This window comes from Dromiciops gliroides, chromosome 6 (assembly GCF_019393635.1).
Source record: "Dromiciops gliroides isolate mDroGli1 chromosome 6, mDroGli1.pri, whole genome shotgun sequence".
Taxonomy (NCBI): domain Eukaryota; kingdom Metazoa; phylum Chordata; class Mammalia; order Microbiotheria; family Microbiotheriidae; genus Dromiciops; species Dromiciops gliroides.
This window is the reverse complement of record NC_057866.1, coordinates 106,596,666-106,613,621: the sequence shown is the minus strand read 5'-3', so window position 1 is coordinate 106,613,621 and position 16,956 is coordinate 106,596,666. Positions and strand designations below refer to the sequence as shown.

Genomic DNA, 16,956 nt, shown 5'->3' with positions numbered 1-16,956 from the left:
ACTTAACCCCCATTGCCCTGGGGAAAAAGAGGCTATTGCAAAAAGTGATGGGGGCACTAATTGGAGTGGTGGCCAGGAGAATGGAAAGGGCCATTTGCAATATATGTTGTTGAGGTAGAACTGTTGTCTCTGCCACCAAACAAAGCTAAAATCTTTCCCAAAGTGTTCATTTTTCTGCAGGAAGGAAGGTTGCTTTAGAGTCTCTAGAGGATGTTCACTAAATGAACCTCTCCCCACAAAGAATGCCCAAGTCCAAATGCATCTTTGGGAGGATGGAGTAGGGGAAGAGGGCTGTGTTTGTGGGCATCAATCAAGGCCCCTCTCTTCTAGGTGAGATCCTAAATAATATGTCCTGGGAAACCATGGGTTACTCAGGGAGGAGTCACGCTCATTCTACCCCTTGGAGGGAATCCAGTTCTTTGGGTCTTGAAGGCTTTTTGGTATTCCCTATGGATAAACCAATATACTTGGGAGTGAGCTTTGATCAGAATGGGATTTTATTTAGACCCTGAGGGAGCTCAGAGAGGAGAAAAGGGCTAGAAAGGAGGGGAAATGCAGATATTAAATGATGGTACAGTGGACAGAGCACTGGCTATAGAATCAAAGATCTTGAGTTCAAATTCCATCTCGGACACTGTCTATGTGGCCTTGGGAAAGTCACGTTACCCTAGAAGCCCGAGTTTTTTCATCTGTAAGATGAGAGTGTGGTAAAAATTATTTGCGGTAAAGATTGATATAGAAAATTCTAGCTGAATCATTTGGGAGGGGCCACACCTGGCCCACCCTGAGACTGCACATGCTACTAAGCAGCTTTTGAAGGACCTCCCCTTTTGGGGAAGAAAAATGCCAGACCTCCCCTTTTGTGGGAGGAAAACTCCACCAGAAGGGAGGCAACTTCTGGTGGGTGGGGCATTCTAAAGGTTGCGCTCTTTTGGCCTGGAGATCAGTCTCTGGAGGCGCTCAGCTCGTGGTGGCGTGTTTTGTGCTCGGTCTTGGGTGTGCTGGTTCTCAGTCTGGTGGCAGTTCAGGGTTGGTGAGTTTAAGCCTAAGTTCCATAGGCTAAGCTTAAAGCTAAGACTATCCATCTGTATTTTTACCTCCTTATTTCCCTAATTGGTTTCACCTTTGTGGTCTAATTAATTCCCAAGCAATAAAACCTGATCTTTTATGAACTAAAGCTCAGAGGCTCCTTTTCTTATTGGCCTGGGAGGTATATATAAAAGGGAAAGTTTAAAGGGGAGATTAATGCTCCATATATCCAATTTTGGCCCTCACAAAAGGCTGTGCAATATTATTCATAGAATAACCGTGAATGACTAAGTTATTTTGAGTATCACAAATACTTAAACTACAAGGGACCTATGAAGGAAGATGCTATCTACTTCCAGAGAAAGAAGTGATAAATAGGAGTATACATAGCATGGTTTTACATATGTATGTAAATATATACATGCATGTATATATTATATTATATATAAATGTATGTGTATGTGTGAAATGGTGGTCTTCTCTAGTTCTCGGTGGGACAGAGGGAGGGAGACAGTTCAGAATTTAAAATGCAACAACCGCAATAAAAAAAGATGAAAGGTTGTGAGGTCTGTTCTAGCTCAAAATCTATGACCTTATAACTATTCCTTACCCCTACCTGGGCCTTAAGCACAGACACTGGCAGAAAACCTCAGCCAAAGTACTACCTTCTACAAAAAGTCTTTTCTAATCTTTGTCAACCTTCCCTCCTAGATTACCACCAATTTATCCTGTATGTGTCTTGCGTGTACATAGCTGTTTGAATGTTGCCCTCCCTATTAGAGCAAGGATTGGTATTTGCCTTGAGCCTAGCCCAGTGTGTAAAACATTGTAGGTGATCAATAAATGCTAGTTGACTTGACAATCAGGTAATCAGTTTATTGGCCAGTTTTGAGAGGGTTCTCTGTTCCTAACCCCAAAGTAATTGCAACCTGAGGAAAACAATTTCCGAGAACACTGGAGAAGGTCCTACAGAACTTAATGACATTTGCCTCTAAATCCTTATTCTGGGCAGGGATGGAATTGGGGTGTGATAGAGGAGTTCTAGGGATTGTGGAGAAACCAAATTCACAGGTAATAAGACAACATTCGAAATAGAAACATTAGTCTTATCAGTCATTCCTCCTTGGACCCCTCCTGGAAGCTCCCTCCCAGCTCTCTCAGGCTTCGGTGTGGAGAGGAGATAGGCAGGTCTGAGCTGCTTAGCTCCAGTCTGACTCAGGAAAGCATTAGTGTTGAATGATAGATGGGAAGACATCCAGCTGACTGCTGGTGGAGCCTCCCAGAAAAGGATCCTAGGATCTGTGGGGACCAAAGTCAGAGTGGTAGGGCATTCTTAAAAGCAGATGACTGGTCACAGGTTCAGATGGAAGAATCAGAGATTGGATATCAGCTAGGCATGGATTTGGTGTCTCCTGGACTTCAAAAAAATGTCCTGCAACACAAAGGAAGGGAGAAAGATGATGCTAGCCTCCAGGCAAAGCTTGACTCACAATCAACCAAAGCTCATGCATGTCTTTAGCAGAAAGTCTCACTTTCTCCTCTGCCTGTGGTCACATTAGCCAACCATGGGCTCAGGCCCACAGGACTGCAAGGGATGAGGAGACCTAACTTTTAAAATTGTGAAATCAGGAAGGAGAGGAGGGAGAAAGATAGAAGCAGGCCAAGAAAATCCCTTGGGAAACCAGAGATTACAAATGACAGAAAACTTAGGGCCAGACCCACTTCCCGGGACAGAGGGACGCCACCAGGGTGTCAGAGCAACAACAGTGGGAGTGCACAGTCTTAACATTTTGTGAAATGGTAATGACAAGCTAAATTCAATGGCAGAAGGCCAAATTTCCCAAGTAGACTCAGACCAGGGTCAAGTCATGGCTTGTTCCCAGAATCTAGGCTTCAGGCTATGCCAAACAGTGGTAACACACCCATCTGCTTGCTGGTTCTGCCCATGGGAACCCCTTGACATGAGGTGGGGGGCACAAGCACACTCTACAGATTTGAGACAGGTCTCCTGGCACAGGAGCAGGAACGGAGGGAGAAGAAACAGGAAAAATTCTTTTTCGTATGACCCAAGGCAGGAAAGTATGTAAAGAACACTAGTTCCAGTTCTTTGGACCAGCCTTGAAAATCTCTCAAATTTGATCTAGTTCTGGCTGGCATTTGATGGCTAGAATGGAGACAGGGGGCTTGGAATAGAATCTTCTTTAGAGTAGGGATTGTTTCCTCCTTTGTATTTATATCACCTGGGCTTGGCACATAGTAGGCACTTTATAAATGTGTGTTGATTGACTGACTGATTATACCCCAAGAGCAAGGCCAGTTCACTTTCCATGTCAGTCACATCAGGATTTGATAAAAAAAAAAAAATGCCACATGCCTGTTACATTTTTAATTGGGGGGAAGTTACAGGCCCATTTTCTCTGTCAATGGTGCCTTTGCCTTGTTTTGTGGCATTGTTCGTACCCTACACAGAATGGCAAAGGCAAGAATTCCAGCTCATATGAGAGTCGCATGGCAGAAATAAGCATGACATTGGGCATGAGTTGGAAGATAGGGTGAGGATAGGACTCCTGGGTCCCTAGCACATGGCACAGACTGGCAAAGTTGTGCAAGTCAGATATGAACCGGGGACCTCTCCTTGGCCAAACATCTGCCTCAGTGGCACATTTGGGAGATGATGTTTGGCAGTACCAAGTCAGGCAGCAGTCCAAAGAACACTCTGACGGCCTATGAGAGACGTCAGGTCAGCATCAGGATGACTAGCCTTAGAAGGACCGTCTATTCACCATGAGGGAATGCTGTGGGGGCTACAGCTGCAGGAGAAAGCCGTGTCTGTGCACGGGGGCGCTGCCTTCAAGGCTCTTTCTGAGTGGCTGGGGGCTGCTGTCTGCAGAGGAGGGAAGAGAAGAACTACATACGAAGAGCAGGAAAACACACAAAATGGTGACTTGTGTTATTTCCTTGGGGCTATATGATCTTCTTTGCAGGGGTAGCCCCTTCCTTCCCACCCCCAACCCTGGTTATCTTCCCAGAAGTCTAAGAGGACAGATGGGCCTGAGGGATGCTGGCCTCCCTAAGACTAACTAAAGGGGCCTCTAGACTCTGCTCATTAGGGACAAGATCAAAGATCCTTTGGTCCCACCCATTTCATAATGCCAGAGCCCAGAAATGACTTGCCTAAGGTCCCATAGCTATTAAGTGTCTGAGCCAGTATTGGCTTTAGACTCCAAATTCAGAGCTCTTTCTGTGACAAGAGATTGTTTTTGTTAGAATGTCAGCTTTGGGGTTAATAATGGATGTAAGATGTTGAAGTATAATGTGATTATGGTGAATATATGCTGCAGTGGTGTCTACATGCAGGAATCAGAGAGAGAGGACAACAGATTTCAAAGGAGAGAATTCCAGACAAATATAATGAAGATGAAGGGGAGAGGAAGGGAATGGGAAAAGGGATTGAGAGAGAAGGGGAGGGAAAGCAGAAAAGGAGAGGAGGGATGAGGGGGAGGGAGATAAAGGGAAAGGGAGAGATAGGAAGGTAGAGAGTGAGATGGGGAGGAGAGAAAAGGGTGAGACAGGGAAGGGAGAGGAGATAAGGGAAAGGAGGAAAAAAAGGGAGAAGAGAGGTAGAAAAAGAGAGGAAGGAAAGAAAGTTTGAAGGGGAAGGGGGAAAAGCAGAGAGAGAAGAGGGAAAGGAGAGAGGGAGAGTGGGGGATTGGAGAGAGGAAGGGGGAGAGAGGGGAGGAGAGGGCTTGAATGAGCAAGCAAGGGGTAGATATGTCCTTATATATTATGTTTGGGCCATCTCCCCTCTGACCCTTGGGCAGTAAGGGAGGTATTGCAGATAGTCATTCACAAAGTTCAGGACAAATCTTTAAGCTGGGATACTTCATGGAGATGATGCAACCTCAAGATATTCGCAAGAGGTCAAGGTATCTGGGGAAGCCTGAATGAGGGGGCAGAGGGACCATTTCCCCCCCTCACTTTTAGGCTTATGTGAAGGTTGACTGGGTTGCATGAAGTGGTTAGAGGCAAGAGTCCAACAGGGACTTACAGCTCATCATCATACTCCTTGGGTGGGGACACGGCAATGACCAGATCAATCCAATCCTGTAGGGAGAGGAGGGCATTACTCCATGCATACAGTTACTGTTGCCTCAATAATGGGGCCAAGATATTTCCTAGTGCCTATCCTATCACATACACCTTTCCCCAAACAATAGCAGGGAATCTTCTATACACCCTGTAATCATTACTCACAACTCAAAATATCAAGTGCCATCCACAATGACCAATTTTTAAGATCACACAATTGTATTTGGTGGCACTTTTGAAGTCATCTGCTCTAACCCTTTGATTTTACAGATGTGGAAACTGAGGCCCAGAGATATCAAGTAACTTGATTAAAGTCTTATGGGTAGTAAGTAGAGAATGGAATCTAACCTATGCTCTTTCTACCAATCTAGGTTGCCTCTGTTACAGGCCTGGGTAATGTGTTTGTCTCCATAGCACCTCAGAACCCAGGAACTCAAGAGCCACTGGTCTCCGATAAGCACTGATCTCAGATCTCAGATCTTAGATAAAGCACTCCTGGGTAACAGGAGGTAGGGCTCTGCTTCTGTTCCTATAAATGAATATCTCTTTGCTGCTTCTGGGACAGGCCTGCTTAGGGAAATAGCAGACAGGGTGTTCCTTCTGTGTTTTCTCACTGGGAGGAAGGGGGAGATTTATTATCTGGGAAGACTGACAGGTCTTGGGTAGCCTCTCCATTAAGGGAAGCATTTTACTATTTTGAGAGATGTATTCAGTGGGGGTTGCTGGTGTCTTCTGGGATACTAATGATGCTATGATGCCGGAGACCTTGAGCACTGCCTCTGGCCATAGAGTGTGTACACACAGTAAAAGATGTTGACCTCACTTCCAAAGGTCAAATGCACGCGTGCAAATGTATGAGTAGGCATCAATCAGTACGCATTTATTAAGTGTTTACTACGTGCCAGGCACTGTACTAATCACTGTGGATACAAAACAAAACAAAAACAAAAAAATGATTCCTACCCTCAAGGAGTTTGGTAGCTGAATGGCCCAGTGGATAGAGCCCTGGACTTGGAGGCAGGAATACCTGAGGTCAAATCCAGCCTCAGACACTTACTTTCTGTGTGACTTTGGGCAAGTTACTTAACCTCCATAAGTCTCAATCTCCTCATCTGTAAAATGGGGAAAATAAAAGTACCCTACCTCCCAGTGAGGATCAAATGGGCTAATGTGTGCAAGATGCTTAGCAGACCTGAAATCACTATAAAATAGTAGCTATTATTGTTATTATTATTACAGTCTAATGTAAGGAGAAGGACCATTCTTACCCCGCCCTGGTTCCAGGCCTTCTGGAGGGTTGCCTGGGCCTCTGCCAAGGTGAAGTCCATCACAATCTTACCGTTAATTGCCATGATCTCATCACCTTTCACAATGCCACCTGGTGGGGGAGACATGGTGAGAAGACATGACTTTTAGCCAACGGGAGATATTCTCCCTTCCTCCTTCCATCACATGTATATATGACAAGACATCATTGAGAATGAAGGATTATCATCTTTACCACCACCTATTATCACCATCACCACCATCACCAGCAGCAGCATCACCATTACCATCATCATTACCACCAATATCATTATCAGCACCACCATCATTATCATTGACAACAACAACTACCGCCCAGGCACAGGGGAGGACTCTAAGTAGGCAGTTTTGTCTCTGCTTTCTATGCCCTGTGAAAGTAGCCCCAGATGCATCTCAGATGATCAACCCTGAAAAGCTTCCCTAGTGAAGTAGATAAAGAAAGGAAATGAGCAGATAGGATGCTTCTTAGCTATGTGACTATGAGCAGATCACCTTTGCACCTTGGTTTCCTCATTTGGAGAGGGGGGTGGTGGGAATGTTGTGCAAAGCCTAATGGTGTAGAGGAAGCAAGAAACCAGCAATAACCAAGCTATGAAAACATCAGGGATAAAACTCCCCCCAATTGCAAAGGAGGTAAATTGTGCACAGCCTCCGTTTTTGAGCTCCTCTCCTCCCTCTGCTGGACCTCTCCCTTTCACCTAGAGGAACAAGATGCCAGCCAAATCCTAGAAGGGTCCCGATTTCAGTTGGGAATCATAAGATCATCGTGTAGGAAGAGAAATAACCTAGTCCAACTCCCTTGCATTCGAAAGGAAGGAAACTGAAACCAAGACAGAGATAGTGATGCACCCAAGGTCATGCAGGTAATGAGCAATAAAGGTGGGATTCAGAATTAAGTCCCACGACTTCAGATTCAGAGCTCTTCTCCAAGACCTCCCTAGCTTACTAGACTGATCTACCAATCCCTCCTATGCCCCAAAGACAAAAAGGACAATCACAAAAAGCATCAGATAGACAAATCTCTCGTTGTAATTGATTAGTAATGACTGGTGTTCTCTCTATCCCCCCCCCCCCAAGGCCTGGGATTCTGCTAGTTACCCTTATCTTAATCATTTCACAAGAAAGAAAGCTCTGGCACTGGAGCTGGAGGCCTTGGGTTCATGACTCAACTCTGATGCTTACTCCCAGGCTGACCTCCAGCAGATCACTCAGTCTCTCTGGGTCTCAACACTTACTAGCTGTGTGAGCCTGGGCAAGTCACTTCACCTTGTTTGCCTCAGTATCCTCATCTGTAAAACAAGCTGGAGGGGCAGCTAGGTGGCACAGTGGGTAAAACACTAGCCTTGGATTCAGGAGGACCTGAGTTCAAATCCAGCCTCAGACACTTGACTCTTACTAGCTGTGTGACCTTGGGCAAGTCACTTAACCCTCATTGCCCCAAAAAACAAACAAACAAAAAACAAGCTGGAGAAGGAAATGGTAAACTGCTCCAGAATCTTTGCCAAAAAAACATCGAATGGGGTCATGAAGAGTCAGACATGACTGAACAACAACAATAAAGATTCTTTATTAGGGAAGGGCTATGTCCCTAGTGAGGGAGGGGGGAGAAGAATCAATAGCAAAAAGGGCCCAGAAAGGGAGCCATACTTTATTCTCTTTGTAGTTTTCTAGGGTTTCTTCCAGCTGTGACTGTGTACCTACTGTGTGCTAGTTGCTGGGGAAGGGAGATGAGGCAGCAGAGAGAGCAGTGTACTTGGAGGCAGGAAGACCCAGGTTCAAATTCCACCTCTGACATTTATTTCCTGGCTGTGTAACACTGGATATTGTTATTTAACCTCATTAAGCTCCAGATTCCTCATCTGGAAAATAAGGCTAATAATCCCAGCAGGACCAGCCTCCTGGGATTGTATAGGACTTGGAGGAGATAATTTATCTCCATAGAGTTTTGTAGGCTGTAAAGCATCATGTAAATGGCATCTTAGAATTATTAGAGTATCATTAGAATAATTCTTGGCACTCATCATGCTGCTTAGAGTTTCCTAGGGGAGGAACAACTACAAATTACATCACTAAAACATGATAAGCACCATAACAGAGGTATAGCCAAAGGGCTATGGGAGTGGAGTGAAGGGAGATGCCACATCCTATTATGAAGGCTTCACGGAGGAAGTGGCATTTGAACCAGGAAAAAAAGAAAGCAAACAATGGCAGGATTTTGACAAACAGAAATGGAGAAAGGCATTCCATGTTGAACCATCTCACCCAGGCAGCTGTTTTACTATCTACATACAAGGCCAGTCCCCAGCAAACATTATGTGATAGTGGTTTTCTTCCCCATCCCCCAACATAGTCCCCATGATGCTTACCGTGACGATCAGCAGCCCCATCTTCATAAACAGCAGACACCACGACTTTCCCAATTGGGGAGTCAACACCCCCTTCCACTGCCAGATCTAATGACCCTTCCTGAAAAGAGATGGAGAGGGGGCAGTTAGGTGTTGCAGTGGATAAAGTACCAGCTCTAGATTCAGGAGGACCTGAGTTCAAATCTGGCCTCAGACACCTGAGACTTACTAGCTGTGTGACCCTGGGCAAGTCACTTATCCCTCATTGCCCTTCAAAAAAAAAAGAACAAAGAAAAGAGTTAGAGAAAGGATGGCCAACCTGGAGAGACCAGCAACCTATGAGTATGTGGAGATGTGGGGATGGAGCATGGATCTGCAGACACAGGGCTGAAAGAGACCTTTGAGGCTTTCTGCTGCAACCCCTTATGGGCAGCTATGTGGCTCAGTGCATAGAATACCATCTTCCTGACTCATCTTCCTGAGTTCAAATCTGACCTCAGACACTTACTACATGTGTGACCCTGGGCAAATGACAACCCTATCTCCCTCATACACATGTATACCTATCTATCTATCCTTCCCTTCCCTAATGTAAATAATTGATTGTTATTTGAAGTTTTTATGGACCCATTTTTTGGCTAGAGTTTGAGGAGACATTGGTGTGTGCACTGGCCTGGGGGCTCCTGGGTGGCAAGATGCGCCACCCACTTGTTGTAGTTGTCGCCATGGTGCTGGCATCTCTCGTCATCACCACTTGCTGAAGCCTATATGGGCCTGGCAAAATTATAATGATTGGAAGCCCAGTGAGGGCAGCCATGTGACTGTCAGAGTGGCCAGCCAATTGGCTGGGGGCTCTGTGTGGTCAGCCTGGGGTCTGCTGGGAAGAAGGGAGGTGTTTTGCCATTCTAGCTGGAAGCTGGAAGGCGACAGGACGCTGCTATGTGTTCTCAGCTGATTCCTGGGCAGTGGTGTTGTTCAGGTTGTATAATTTCCCTTTCCCCATTTTATTTCCTTTTCCTTAATCCTACTGATCCTGTTTGTGTTTTTTTTAAGTTCATTCTTGTTAAATAAATCCTGCTCTGTTTTGAGGGAGGCTGTTGGTCTCCTTCCTTGCCCCAATATTGAGGCGAGCGGCCTAGCTAACACTCCCCAATTAAAAATTGGTCCCTACACTAAGGAGTTGGACTCTTGTTGTTGTTTAGTCATTTTTAGTCATGTCTGACTCTTCACAACCCCATTTGAAGTTTTCTTAGCAAAGATGCTGGAGTGGTTTGCCATTTTCTTCTACAACTCATTTTACAGATGAGGAAACTGAGTCAAAGTGAAGGTTAAGTGATTTGCCAAGGGTCAAACAGCTAGTTAGTGTCTGAAGCTGAATTTGAGCTCAGAAAGATGTCTTCCTGACTTCAGGCCTGGAGTTCCATTCACTGCATCACTTAGCTGTCATTATTTTACAAGGATGGTTTTCATTTGATCCTCACAACAGCCCAGTGAGGTAGGTTCTCTTATGATCCCCATTTTACAGTTGTAGAACTGAAGTAGACAAAGGCCAAGTGATTTGCCTAGGGTCACATAGCTAGTAAGTGTCTAAGGCTGGATTTGAGCTCAGATCTTCTTGACTTCAGGCCAAGTGCTCTGTCCACTGTGCCATCTAGCTCTTCCTACTATACCATTGTTGTGTCTCCAATATCTAGGACAGTGCCTTACATATAGTAGGCTCCCAGAAAATGTTTATTGAATTTAATGATGATGATAATGGTAGTGGTGGTAGTAGTAGTAATAGTAGTAGTTCCTATTTATATAGCTCTTTTACAGTTTACAAAGTACTTTGTGGTTCTTTACACAGTACATGTCTAAGAAACTCTTACATTATCCTATGGTCTATAGGGCAATACCAAACTTTGGGGAGACAGCAGGGGTGGATGGAATAGGTAGGTCACCCAGATAGACCAGTTTCTTTGAATGTTAACTTTGAAAAAAGTTAAATGATTTGCCTAAATTCTATAGTTAGTGGCACAGCTTTGAGGGACACAGCTCCCAGAACAGGGATCTTTCCACCCAATCATACTGTTCTTTGGGTTTCAGGTTTTTTTCCATGGGAAAAAATAAGTGGGTGAAATGAGTTGATCAGTATTAAAAAACAGTTCTAGAGTTTAAAGGTTCAAGGACCTCTGGAGACCCCGCCTCCCCAAGGATCCTAAAATAGAAACAACTTGCGTCAAAAAGGTCCCAAGAGTCCAAGGAGAGCAAAAGCTGGATTTCCACCTTGCAGCTCCCATCTGGACTGCAAGCAACAAAAGGGGCTTCACTACCCCCACATTATTAAACTACAGGATCCTAGAATGGGGTAGGATGGCGGAATTAATCAAATCTATCCTTTTCCTGAAGCATTAATACCCCTTACCATGCATACAGTATATCTCTGATAAGTGGTCAACTAGCCTCTGTTTATATTACTTAGCAGCCAGATACAACAATTCATAGATCTAAAGTCAGGAAGACCTGAGTTCAAATCCAGCCTCAGATATTTAATGGCTCTGGAACCTTAGTCAAGTCACTTATCCTATGTTTGCTTGAGTTTCCTCAGTGAATATAATGATAGTGCCTACCTCAAAGGGTTGTTGTGAAGATCAAATGAAATGATATTGGTAAAGAACTTAGTATAGCCCTGGCAGGTGCTTTAGGTACCATATAAATACTACTACCACTGCTGTTGCCGCTGCTGCCACCATGACTACGACTACGACTACAACTACTACTACTACTACTATACTGCTACTGCTGCTGCTACTACTTGTTATCTGTAAAGGCCCAGGATAAATTTTTATAGATATCAATAATACCCTTGATAGAGCATGAAAGAAAAACAAAAGGGAGAAAAGAGGACAAAGCTTAGTATGTTCCTGGCACACAGTAAGCATTTAATAAGTGCTTGTTGAAAAACAAAACAATGAGAAGACAGAGAGAAGTAAGGCAATCCAATTCAGCCCAGATATGAGGGCCCCAGAAAGTCTTTTAATCTGATTCTTTAGGGTTTGTATTGGAAAGGAGGGGAGGAGCTCAGGGCCCAGGCAAATCCTCCCCCTCTTTATCCCAAAGGAGAGAATTCATCTCATCTCTTCAAATAGCTTCTAGTACAAGGGAACCCTAAATTAATACTGCACTATAATAATGGAGGTGTTTGGATGGCCCAAAAATTGGAAAAGAAGGACTGTCATTACATCACAAATCAGGTTATGAGGCACTTGAGGAAATACCTCCACAGCAGGATGGGGAGTTGTCCTTCCAAGGATAACATCATTGGACATGACATTGCTTAGGTGACAGAGTGGAGGGATTTGCCTGCAGGTATTGGAGGGGAACAGTCTGGGAGGCCACTTTTGTCTTCTGTTTATATGTAAAGTATGGCCGAACCAGACAAGAGGAAGGTAGGTGTTTCTCTCTTCCCCAGAGCAATATAATGGCCACAATGTGGTTGCCCTTGGACATGGCAGAAAAGACCCCTACCCAAGAAGCTGTATTACCTTTTTAATTCTTAGGAGCCGGACATCTTTCCCCATGATCTGCTCTGGGAGGAACTGGAAAGAGAGACGGTATGGGATTTTTGAATATTATTGGAAAAATTAGATGGGGAAGAGAAATTTTCAGGTAAGGGAACATGGGTTTTCTTGAATAAAGAGCCACCAACCTTGCAAAGACCCATACATGCATATCACCAACATCCAACTTACTACAGTCAGGATGCTGGATCCTCACTTCAGTATCATGGTGTTTTTTTTTTAATGAAAAAACTTTTCAGGATCATGTTAAGTGCATTAGAAATGCCTTTGACCCTTCCCCAGACAGTAACATATACAGGATACTTCAGATGACAAACAGTACATCCACACATCCACACACACACCCCCCAACTGGACTGTGAGCATTGAGTAAGGAAAATGAATGCTTTCAAGGATTAAGGCTCCCCCTGGCAGGCAGTTAACACAGACCTTACCTTCACATTCCTATCTGGTCTTTCCAGGGAGCATGTGTATCAATCTGACCCAAGTTCAGCAGCCCTTCTTGATCACCCCAAATGTGGGCTTACCCTTCATACTCATCTCTCTCTCTCTCTCTCTTCCCTCCCTCCAACCTCCCAGGGAAGCCAAGGGCATCTCTTACCATGGAGTAGGGGTTAAAGTCTTCCTCATATTTCCTGAAATCCTGGAGACAAAGATAGGAATTTAGGGGGGATAGCATTCTTCACTGGGCATGGAATTCAGAACAGACAGCTGCAGGTTCAGGGAAGCAAACTCAGAGATGGAAGGAGAATGAGAAGAGGGATGTCATGGAGCAGGGGAGAAGGGAGGCAGAGCAAGCAAAAAGCAGAGAAGTCTGGACCTAAGGGGGAGGGAAAAGGTGAGTTTTATTCTCACAGACAGAGCAGCCCCAAGCTGACTAAGAGTTGGGAGAGAGGAGGTAGGGCAGGAAAATAGCATAACCCAATGAGGTAAATGCTTTAAAGCAGTGATGTCAGACTGAAGTAGAAAAAGGGGGCCCCTGATCCATACAGAAGGATCCTGGCTGGCTGCATATTGATGTGGTTTTAAAAAATGTAATGTTATTTATGTTTTATTTGTAATTTTATTTATTTAAAAAAGATTTTCCAATTACATTTTAATCTGGTTATGGCCACCCTGGAGAATATTGTCAGCCACATGTGGTCTTGGAGCCTTGGGTTGGACAATTCTGATGTAAGGGATACCAGGAAGACCCTATTGTCCAAAGATACTTTCCCCAAAGTGTGTCACAGGGACTTGAATGCCACTATTAGAGATGTATTCCTTTGGCTCTGGGTGGCTTTTCTAACTTGGAGAGTCCTGACAACAGAATTCAGGTTACTAAGAAAGGTTACCATCCTAAGATCTCCATCATAGGGGCAGGAAGGACTAATAGCTCCTAATAGTTTCATCTCTCCACCTATGAGCCTATAGTTCCCCAAGGGGAGGTATCTTGTGAAATTCATAAAGCTCTGGATCCCCTATCAGGCTGTGCACATTATAGCCACTCAGCAAATATCTGTTGAATGAATAAATGATCAAACATCCTGGTGGCTAGTCATTTTTATGTTTTCTGATAAATAGAACCATTTCATGGAGAAGGACTTCCTAGGGACAGATCCCTGCAAGGAACCCTCTCTGGGGGAAAAAGAAGAAAGGACCCAGCCTGAGAATAGTATTCATCAATCAAATGAAATTGAACAAACATTTATTAAGAACACTTTGCCTGGAGAAGAAGATATGGAATTTGGATAAGTGGCCATCCTTGCTCTCATGGAACTTAATCTAAGGAGGGAATAGGATAAATATTATACATAAACAGGTAAGGATAATATAAAGATATAAGTGCATTTTAGGAGGTTGCAAATTGTAGGGAATGCATGACTAAAAAAAGGTGAGCTGACTACTTGGCAAGAGTGATGGATGACTGATGAATAGACCATGGACTTCATTGTTACCTTAGTGATGCCAAGAAAACTTTAATTCCTTACCATCCCATTGCCCCAGACATTGGGTGTTCCCCCTGGGGTAAACTTATGGGAAGACATGGATGAAAATTGTAAAAGATATGCCAAACTGGATAGATAATGATTTGTATTGTTGGAGGAAACACCCACATCAGACTCTACTGGGGTATAAAATGTCACTTAATGTAAATTGTAAGTAATCCAAAGCAGTTGGCAACATGTTACCAATGGTGTTCATAGAAGAGAGTGGGATGGAAAGCATCAACAGAGGCATGAATTACCAGAAGAAGGAGGCGTCCAATCATATATCGAAGAGGCAACAGATGAATCACACACATGGTGCACTGTATAAGTACATCAGAAGGTACAAAGTGCTATGAAAGATTGGGGGTGGGAGGACCTGGTAACTAATTAGATCCAAAAGGTGAGGGAGAAGGGAGAGCTAAAAATAACATCAAAGCTTCAAGTAGAGAGGACAGGGTGGATCATGGAGTTAGAGGTAGAGTGGCATAAGAAGGAAAAATGGATTTTGGGGGATAAAGGAGAAACTGTTTTGGCCGTAGGATCCAACACACAGTAGGTGCTTAATAGATGCTTATCCTGGCAAAGTCATCTTGCCCAAAGAAGTTTTCTCCAAAATCTGTCACAATGACTGAAATCCCACTATTAAGAGATACATTCTTTTGAAGATTTTTCTGTCTTGAAAAGTCATGGGAACACAAGTTACTAGGAAAGGCCAACCCCTTAAGCCCTTTATAATACAGATGGTATGGACTACTAGATCCTTTTATGGTCATCTCTCTGTCTACAAGACTTTAGATCCCTCAGTTGTTTCTTTTTAGAAATGGGAGACTATGGTTCTGTAATGTTGTATATAATCTCAGACTTTTTAGATACATTAGTTTATTTTCCTGAACTTTTTTTCCTTTTTTATAACAAGGGATGGTTCCCTGCTAAGGAACAGAAGGGGATAGATGCAGTGAGAAATGTAGATAATGCAAAAATCAAAACATACCCATATTTATTTTAAAAAACCCAGATGCTTATTGAACTGAATTGAGTGTTGAGTTTTAGGTGCTTATGGGTCATCTAGTTGGGGATGTTGTAAAAACAACTGGAGATGCAAGTCTAGAACTTGGAGGAAGTCCAGAATAGAACCATAGACTTGGGAGTCAATTGCATCAACATGATACTCTCATAGAAAGAAGAGCAACTCTGGAATCAAAGGACCTGGATTCAAATTCTGGCTTTGTCAATTACTACCTTGGTGATCTTGGACAATTCACAGCCTCCCCAGACCTCAGTTTCTTCCTCTGTGAAATGAGGGAGGTAGACTCTGAGATCCCTCAAAGCTCTGGGGCTAGGTTCCTACATGTTTGCATGAAGGTGATAGTGGAAGCCCTAGGAGAAGATGAGATCACCAAGGGAGGGAATAGAATCTTGAAGAACTTATTCCCCTCCTCTCCCAGGGTATGTAAAGATGAGCCAATGGACTTATGGGAAGACAGGGATGAGAACTATACAAGATGGACCAACCCTGATGGGTAGTGGTCTGCATTGTTAGAGGAAACACCCACATCACAGACTACTGGAGTAGAAAATGTCACTTAATGTAAACTGCAAGTAATCCAAAGCATGAAGCAGTGTGTTATCATTGGTGCTTAGAGAAGAGAGTGGGATGGAAGCCCCCATCAGAGGCATGAATTACCAAAAGAGGAGGGGTCCAGTCATGTATTGAGGAGGCAATAGATGAATGGTACACATGTGACACTGTGAGACAAAGATGGACTATCTATATTTACTAAATAGAAAAATTTCTCGCTGTTTCAAAGCCTCATTTGTTTCAATTTCTCTCAATTCATTGGAGGTTTTCAGTTGTCTTATTCTGGCTGACTTCAGATGAGATGATGGTTGAGACTCTAGGGTGGTGTGAGTGGGAGAAGTACCCAAGAGAAAGAGATCAGACAATCTCCTCTCTACTCTTATGCTCTAATCTTGGAGAAAGGCCTGGTTTCCCAGGGCACTGCCATTGGATGGCAAAGTGGCCTTGTAGAAAACAGGTCTGAAACTTTTGAGGGAAAATAAATCATATTCTGCAATGAAAACACACACACACACACAAGTCCAAATCCCATTCTTTTTATACAGAAAATAGAGATGAGAGAAATTGTCCTAGTCTGGGTCTAGCCCATTTCTTAATGGGATGAAACTTATCAGTGTGGAGGAATCTGGGAAGAGTTGAGGCTGACCTGATGGAAGGAAGGATTGAGAAGGAAGGGATAAACACCCCACCAGAGGACTAAAGAGCCTACCGGGAGGAATGACCAGGCACCAGCAATTATGGTTGGTAATCAACAGGTAACAGGTGACTGTGTTTAGAAATAAATGTGGCCAGAGGAAGAGTTAATGCAGCAAGCACAGACATCCAGCACATCCAGACATCCAGGTGGAAGCATGTAGAATAGTTGAGAAACCATGGAATCATTCATACATCTGGATGAATAATGTCAGATTTAGTGGTAGAGAGGTGTGGCCCTGGACTGGAAATTTGGAGACCTGGGTTCTTGTCCTGGCTCTACTACTGACTGTGTGAACCTATTCAAGGAACTCGGAGCCCTTATCTGTAAAATGAGGGTTAAAGGAGATGGTCTCTAAGATCACTGGCATTCTATGATTAGAGTG

At 43.9% G+C, this 16,956-nt stretch overlaps 1 protein-coding gene across 1 annotated transcript in view; it reads right to left on the bottom strand.

The window, feature by feature from the left end:
* Positions 1-1,917: 1,917 nt before the first annotated feature.
* Positions 1,918-16,956, bottom strand: part of USH1C (USH1 protein network component harmonin) — a 66,671-nt gene continuing 51,632 nt past the window's right edge. The window contains exons 21-26 of the mRNA XM_043971427.1: positions 12,930-12,971; positions 12,293-12,346; positions 8,790-8,889; positions 6,387-6,496; positions 5,078-5,133; positions 1,918-2,461 (exon numbers count right to left, since the gene is read on the bottom strand). Coding sequence (XP_043827362.1) covers positions 2,449-2,461; positions 5,078-5,133; positions 6,387-6,496; positions 8,790-8,889; positions 12,293-12,346; positions 12,930-12,971 — 375 coding nt within the window. The 3' untranslated portion in view covers positions 1,918-2,448. The remainder of the gene's footprint in view (positions 2,462-5,077; positions 5,134-6,386; positions 6,497-8,789; positions 8,890-12,292; positions 12,347-12,929; positions 12,972-16,956) is intronic.